Source organism: Micromesistius poutassou (assembly GCF_964030765.1).
Source record: "Micromesistius poutassou genome assembly, chromosome: 9".
NCBI lineage: Eukaryota > Metazoa > Chordata > Actinopteri > Gadiformes > Gadidae > Micromesistius > Micromesistius poutassou.
The window spans coordinates 12,699,168-12,706,667 of NC_140279.1; the positions used below are offsets into that span (position 1 = coordinate 12,699,168).

At 40.8% G+C, this 7,500-nt stretch overlaps 1 protein-coding gene across 1 annotated transcript; it reads right to left on the bottom strand.

Moving 5' to 3' along the window:
- Window positions 1-2,305: 2,305 nt before the first annotated feature.
- On the bottom strand, window positions 2,306-5,329 carry srek1ip1 (SREK1-interacting protein 1). The gene is made up of 5 exons (XM_084472541.1): window positions 5,241-5,329; window positions 4,674-4,721; window positions 4,429-4,584; window positions 3,438-3,501; window positions 2,306-3,323 (listed from the first exon to the last, which is right to left on the bottom strand). Exons 1-5 carry the CDS (start codon window positions 5,251-5,253, stop codon window positions 3,101-3,103), a joined length of 504 nt encoding a protein of 167 aa, XP_084328667.1. The 5' UTR covers window positions 5,254-5,329; the 3' UTR covers window positions 2,306-3,100.
- Window positions 5,330-7,500: the final 2,171 nt, after the last annotated feature.

Below are 7,500 nucleotides of genomic sequence, written 5' to 3' on the forward strand. Positions count from 1 at the left end.
CAAAGCAGTCCCGTGTGATGCAGCAGCGGCAGTGTGTGTCTTTGAAATAATATTTCACCAGTGGTTAACGGGCGCAACGGCGGCGCCATCTCTCAGCTTGGGCTGCTCCCACCGAAATGCAGCGCAAGGGATTCTCATTTTGTTTTTCGGGGGAAAGATATTATGCTACTGTGGCGGACGATTTTAAAGTTAGGGAACAGTTTGTGTATGAAGAGAGGAGTCGGAGCATCCTCGGGCTGATTGGTCGAGCGCAGTATACGCTCCGTTTTGGTTGCGCTGCGGAAGTTGTGAGAGGAGTTTATTATAGGGAGGAAATGGAAGACTTTGAGAAAAAAAAACGAAAACACAAGCAAAATGAAGAAATAAATACAAAATGGCAATGTGTTATCACTTAGGCTACGAAGATTTAAGTTATGAAAAAAAAACGATAATGGAATGGCCCCCAAACTGTTTTAATAGAGATCGTTTAGCTCTATGGTTTTATTTCAATGATCCATTTTGTTTTTACCGCGTTCTTTGGAAACGTTTCTCTTCTTCTTCGGGGGATTAAAAAGTCACGGCTCCTGCTCCGATAATGGCTGCAAAGAGAGAGAGGGGGAGGGCGGCGGGGGATTTTACTTTTCTCGACTAGATAACTTTGACCGGGTCGTTTTCATTTCTATGGCTCGATGGGGGCTCATTTTCTATCTGTCTACCTATGCAGGCCGGCGGGCTCGATAAAACCCAATGAGCTGTTGAGAACAGACAAAGCTATTATTTGTCTTTGTAGAAGAACATATGGTTTGCTCATTGGGTTCCTTGCTCTTGGAGGCCTCTCGCACTGCTTTAATATCTGTCTGTATCCATGCATTCTCTTCCCATCTGGACAATTATTGACTCTTTCTGCTTTCATGTTTTTTTTTCTTTACTTAGTGAGTACGGGCTGGACTCATTGCGATGTCGGCCTACTCTGCAGCGTTTCAGTGTATCGGAGAATGCTGAGTGCATGAAATAGCCTACACTACTTTGGTTACCTGATTCTAATTTGGTTGTTTTAAGTTTGAAAGTTTCACATGGTAGCCTATACACAGGAGATCAAAGACACATAGCCCTACTTGCAGAAAGTCTTGTCTGTTGATTTCATCATAATCTCAACCACCTTGACCCTGCCTTGCCAGGTAGATTCCAGCCCGTTACTTGCTGTAGGCTACACTCTCTGGGAAACAAGGCCGATTGAAGATTGGCTGTTGTGTTTTAAAGCATAGGCCTATTATAAACGCACCCTCCGGACTTTTGGAAATAAGAAGAGCGGGAAGCCTTGTCATCCCCGAGTGCGCGGATCTGCAATCGTGCGTGGAGCTGTCAAGATGTCTGCGGATTTGAATCAGGTACCACACCTAGAGGCAACGTGGAGTTAATGGGCCCCTTTATAAACACCTGCCCGCTCTGAACACAAAGCACAATGAGCATCCAAAAAGCACATTACCGCATCAAACTTATTTGCTCGTCTGGCAAGGCACAAATAACAGCTTATGTAAAAGTTTTGTAATTAAGTTGTAATTTCTTCACTGGGTTCTGTGATTGTCAGTTCAAACCTCCGTATTGCTGAGTAATGTCAGCTCCCTGGAGCGACCTGTCAGCCAACCTGTCGCCACCTGCCTGAGCTAATGAGCAGGCCAGGCTCCTTTATGGAAGTCAGCTTCGATCCACCAGTGAATTTATGTGTGCATATACAGATATATCCACCTGTGAATGTATGTTTGCATGCATGTGATAACATGTCTACTAAACGAATAAAATATAAAAAAGAATGGTCTAAGGTGTTTCGACCCTTTCAAAAGTTTTAAGGTTTGATCCTGAATGTCCACAATCTAGCTGTAGCTATGTCTCAGCAAGATGCCTCACGTTTGCCAACGCAATCAAATGTATGATTTGCGGCATAACCACTGCCGACCACTAGAGGAGCCCAGAGCTCATTTTAAGGACATTGCAGTCGCGTTTCTCGACGCCGGACGATTACTCAGTGTGCGAAATACGGTTTGCATGTTGCAAAGCTCATTTATCTCGCCGTCATAATACCAACAGCACCATAGAACCGCCCACAAAGTACTTTGACTGCGCCTTGACGTCTGCTAAGTATGCTCTAGGTCTACTGCATGAGAAAAATTTAGATCGATATTGCGCAACAATCGGGAGATGGGGACCCCCCCGAATACTGAAGGGTATTTCGCACACTGATTACTCATATTAGGTCTATGGTTTTTATTATGGATATCATGAAATCGATTTAAAATTATATAATAAAAAACATTTTATTACCCAAAGTTTGGTTTCCAGATGACGCACACAACAATAAAGAAATAAAAGTAAATAAAGGGCGCTAATGAATACTAATGACATTCTACAAAAAAATATATAAAAATGGACACTGAAATTGTCTCATTACGATCAGGGAAAGACAAAACAAGATAATTAAATGTATCGTGTCCAAAGAGCTGGGGTTAACAACACAAAATACATCCCTTCGAAACAGTTGCGCTCTTCGCACATAATTTAGACGAAAACAGATTGTAATTTTGTTTAAAACATAATTTCATCTAGCTTCTGAGGTCACTTAAAAGTGTGAATAAACATCTAGAAATCAAAATCACAACCAAGACCCAACAGTGTGTTAAACAATGCAAAATACTGTAGCCAGCACACAAAGAAAATTGGTCCAGTTGTTGCTTTAAAAAGGTAAAGATAGAAAAAAACAGGAGCTAAAAGAGGAGGGACCAAGAAGTTTAGGTCTGCGAGTGTGAAGGTCTTGTTCAGCACCACAAACATGACAGTTAACATATTGGCCAACAATCATGTGTATTTATACAACTTCCCCCTGATGGATGTACGTAACTGAAACATAAAAAGCTTTGGAATGCTATATTCAATTCATGGTTACCCGAGTGACACTCCAGTTTGTCTGAATAGAAAACAACGCAGAAATCTGCACATCCCAAAGGAAATTTCCTCAGTGGGGGAAAATCTGATTGTATTTAACTCTTCCTCACATTGCATCTTGGCAGACGTGTGCAACGAGTGGATCATGAACTCGACTCCAGGAGTTCCTCAAAGTCCCACAGTCTCAGTCAGTGTCTGAGGAGCCACTGGAGCTGTCTGAGGAGGACTCCTGCTTCTTCTTCTTCTGCTTCTTCTTCTGCGTTTTCTCATGTTCCCGCTTGTGCTTTTTGCTCTTCTTTTTATGGCTCTTCTTCTTCTTGTCCTTCTTCACCTTCTCTTCGTCGCTCGACGAGGTAGACCGCTTCTTCTTTTTCCTCTCATCCTCGTCACTTGACGAAGAGCCAGACCTATGGAGCAGCAAGAGCAATTTGAGCAGGAGCGAAATACATTTAAGAGAGATTGGTGCTTGGAAATGACTCAAACAAGTTGATACATCCTAAGAGACACCTGAAGCCGCTTACCTTTTCCTGGATTTTCTATCCCTGCTTTTCTTCGGCTTGTGTTTGCGGTCATCGTCACGGGAACCTACAGAAAATATGAAGGATGGATAAAAGAGAACCTTTAAATGGAAAAATAGTAGTGATGGCAATGCGATACCGAAGCTCCAATACGTGCTTTGAACCCTTCGCTTTGAAGCACTGCTTCGACGCTTGTTTCGGTGTGGAAATAAGCACGAGACATATGACGTCTGAAGCAGAAACTGTTTCGCTTCCTGAATGAACGACCTGACTGGTTCACGATCCAATCAGCTGATCGATCCATTCTGACAGGCAGAAACGTTTTGAATTTGAGCGCCAACACGTTATAAGTGCTCTAAACCATGGATAATTTGTGTTATTCAATAACTTTGCTATTGCATTGTTGATTTTGCATATTGGATCATTATATCAGTCATCTTCATTCAATCTTTGAGTGATTCCCAGCCCCCTGTCATAATTCAACAAGCACAAACAAGGCAGCCCCCTGTCATTCATTTACATCTGGGGTCGGCTTAGCTCAGGAGGTAGAGCAGGTAGTCTTGAAATCGGAATGTTGCTAGTTCGATCCCTGGTGATCGTATTGTCGATGGTACAATAGTTTTACAAGCACACCCAAGCCAGCAACCTATGCCATATTTTCCCAGCACTCTTCTCAATAAAACAACACACATTCATCAATATTTATTTGTAAATATAACGTGTGTGTGTGTGTATGTGTGTACATCAACTCATTTTCAAAGTAAACATACGTTAAATCCTGGATCATATTAACCATTGGATTTCTGTTAATCTCTTAACATTGTTATGTTAAGAGATTAACTGAAATCCAATGGTTAAAATTATGTGCCACTACCCCCTGAGCCGGGGGTAGTGATGCAAGTTGGAGCCACAACAATGTTCAGATGTAAACAAGGGTTGTAGGCTCAAAGTGGTGTGTAAACTCTGGCCTATACCTCCATCTACGTCTGCTGACCTTTTGAGCGACCACTGCGACCTTGCTTGTCATCCCGCGCTGCTTCCGGAAGGTCCTCCTCGCTCTCCTCGCTGCTGGTGCTGCTCACATCCAGAACGATGTCCTTCTGGGGATCCACGCGCACAAAGTTCCTGCACTCGAACGTCAGATGACCCGCTGGAAAAACACAACAGTCCAAATTAAACTACGGGATAAAATAGACAAGAGAGAAGTGTTTATTTATAGGTTATTAGACGAATACTTACGATAGCCACATTTCTTGCATCCTGCACGGATGTTGTCCTTATTTGGACCTGTGGTTGGGTACAGATTTGTCATTGTTGGGAAGATAATCACTAACTTAACTTGTTTCTAAGGATGCTTGCTGTACAAAGGTTAATATCTTGAGCATATGGCACACGCAGCATGTGGAAGAAATAACATTAAAAACATAATCATCTATTAGTTTGCCACGGATGGGGAGGTTTATTTTGAACGTTACTCTTCTTGTTCTCTTGAGCTGCTAAGTTAGCATTAGTAACTTGTGTTACAGTAATAATCTTCGAAAATGCAGTTGAACTGTGGACGTTGACTTAAGAGGTACATTTAAATATTGATTAGGGAAGTGCACCTTCATTAATCGGTAACTTAGTGTATCGATACAGTAGAGAGATTGTAGCAGACACTGTTGTTAGCTAGCTACTAATACTACCCTTAAGTGCCCTTAGTAACTAACTGTCACCCTGAACTAGCGATGCGACGCGGAAGTAGATAACACACACCACGTAAGTAAGACATATATTATATTATGTTTGCAAATAGAAAATACTTGCCTGGAATATCCATTCTAGGCGCTGTAACAATATGGTGAGAAAACAAGTTCAGCGCGAAACAACCAAACTTGCACGTTGTTCCTGTGGATGGTGGGTCCGGCTGGAAACAAAGACATAGGAACTACACATCGAAGGTTCCTACTACACAATTGTACATCTCTCTAATTATTAGAGAGATGTACAATGTACAATATATTAGAGTCTAATATATATATATATATATATATATATATATATATATATATATATATATATACACACACCACACCACAGGTGTATATTATTTTTAATTTATTTTTAAATAAAATCAATTAGAACAAAAGATAATACATTATTGTTTCCAATAATAAACGTTGATGAGGAAATTCAAGCAAAAAAAAACATTTTACGTCAAGTCCTCCACAAGCAAATGGACACTAGGTTCATTTTATGAGAGGCATTGTGTATAGGCATGGATGCACAAGTTATAGTTATTATTAGTTACTATTATTATTAGTTATTTTATAGCATTTATAGCAATAGTAGCCTACTTTAATTATTTTGTTAATACTGATATTCTATTTTTTTTGGTTGCAAACAACTCTATTTGCTCGTCTGAACCATTGATGTTACCGGTCTAGCTCCCTCACTTCTGTTTGCCATCAGATTTGTGTTTTTTAGCCTTTGGTCCATCCCAGGCCCAATCTTATGTTAAGCGCCACCTAATTGGCCTGCCCACTAGGGTCTTCCTCCAGGATCACTTGTACAGCAAAACATGTCCAGTCACAAGAATGCCTCGATTAGTCATTTAATTATTCAAATCGAAGCATTCTTGTGTTTTTCCAGCCACGTGAGACTTTCCCCATCTCATGAGGTCACATTCTGTTTATGTCTGCAGTTCGGTCTGGCCTCAATCCCGTTGAAAGCTTTTTCCAAATATTGAAAAATGATAGGAACGATCAGGTCTTTGGGGAGGGAGTTTCAGTTCATGACCAACATGGAGCGCCAGTCTGCCAAATAGAAAAATGAGTGGCGCCTCCCTAGGAAAGTGTACCAACCAACGGAGAAATCAAAGCTGTTGTCATGATCTGTCTTTGTCCTTGTTGAGTGTTTGTTCTCCCCTTGTCCACCAGATGGCCCCAGATTTCCCCCCTAATCTTACATTTCCAGCCTGCAATTACCTCTTTGCCCTCACCTATGTCCTGGTCCTTCTCCCCACCTACACCTTATTCCCAGATGACTCTCTCCCCATTTATACTAGTTCACCTTCTTTGTTCCTAGTCATTTCTTAGTTTTTTTTCATTTTCTTTGTTGACAAAACAGTACTTACAAAAGTTGTACTTACAAGAGTTATTAGGAGTTCTAGTTCTGAAAAATTGCTTTGTTGGAAGTAAAACATTTAATATATTTTCAATTGTATCTTGGATATAAAAAATCTCACTGGCCTTGTCGTCTCAGAAAACACTCATGGAAAACATTGTAGAATATAATGTGACATTTCTAGCTATTTGAATCAGGATTACCTAATTGGTGCATGTCTTCACATTAAATCATTGATTTCATCAATGATCAAATGTTCTAACCAGCTGCTTTAAATCAACCCTCCATCGGACGAGCAATGCAGGTTAAAAGTTTAGAACCACTAATGTCACCACGCCGGATGACGTTCCCAGCACAGCCCGTTCTGTGGTTTCAATGGCTGGGTGGAGAGAAGGCAGCTTGTCTCTATGACGAATGTAAAGTGATGACAGATGCCAGGCACTAGACGTACGGTCATCCGCATGCATGCGGCTCTTTCAACAGAGTCGAGCAAGAAGTTAAGACCACAAACTATAAACAATCACAAACGTCTTTTAATTTTTTTTTTTCTAACCCTAACCCATTTTCTTTGATCATGGAGCTATTTGTTTTTGCCTAAATAATTCCCATGCACTTTTACAGCGCAGCGAACGTATGTGTGTGAGTATGCGTTTCATCCACTCAAATAAGCTATGCGTCACAAAATAGTAAAAAAAAAAAAAAAAAAAGGATGCTATGAGCTGTATTTCTGAATATAGAGGGGCCATGTCAGCGCAGATATGACCCTTCACACACATGTTCTGTCTGTCTATGTACCCATCATTCTATCTCTTTCATAGCTACAAATACATTACAAACATGTATACTTATTTGAAGGGGAAATAATTTACTTTTTCCACCACTAGAAGGTGCAAGGAGGACCTGCTAGACCAGCCAGTCAAGATCTCTGTCATTCAACAACATGAATGGATTCTGTTTATGT

Coding starts and splice junctions, on each gene's coding strand:
- srek1ip1 (XM_084472541.1), bottom strand. Junction 4,585..4,673: donor ATGCAAGAAATGTGGCTATC/GTAAGTATTCGT, acceptor GTGTTTTTCCAG/CGGGTCATCTGACGTTCGAG. Junction 3,324..3,437: donor GATAGAAAATCCAGGAAAAG/GTAAGCGGCTTC, acceptor GCTGCTCCATAG/GTCTGGCTCTTCGTCAAGTG.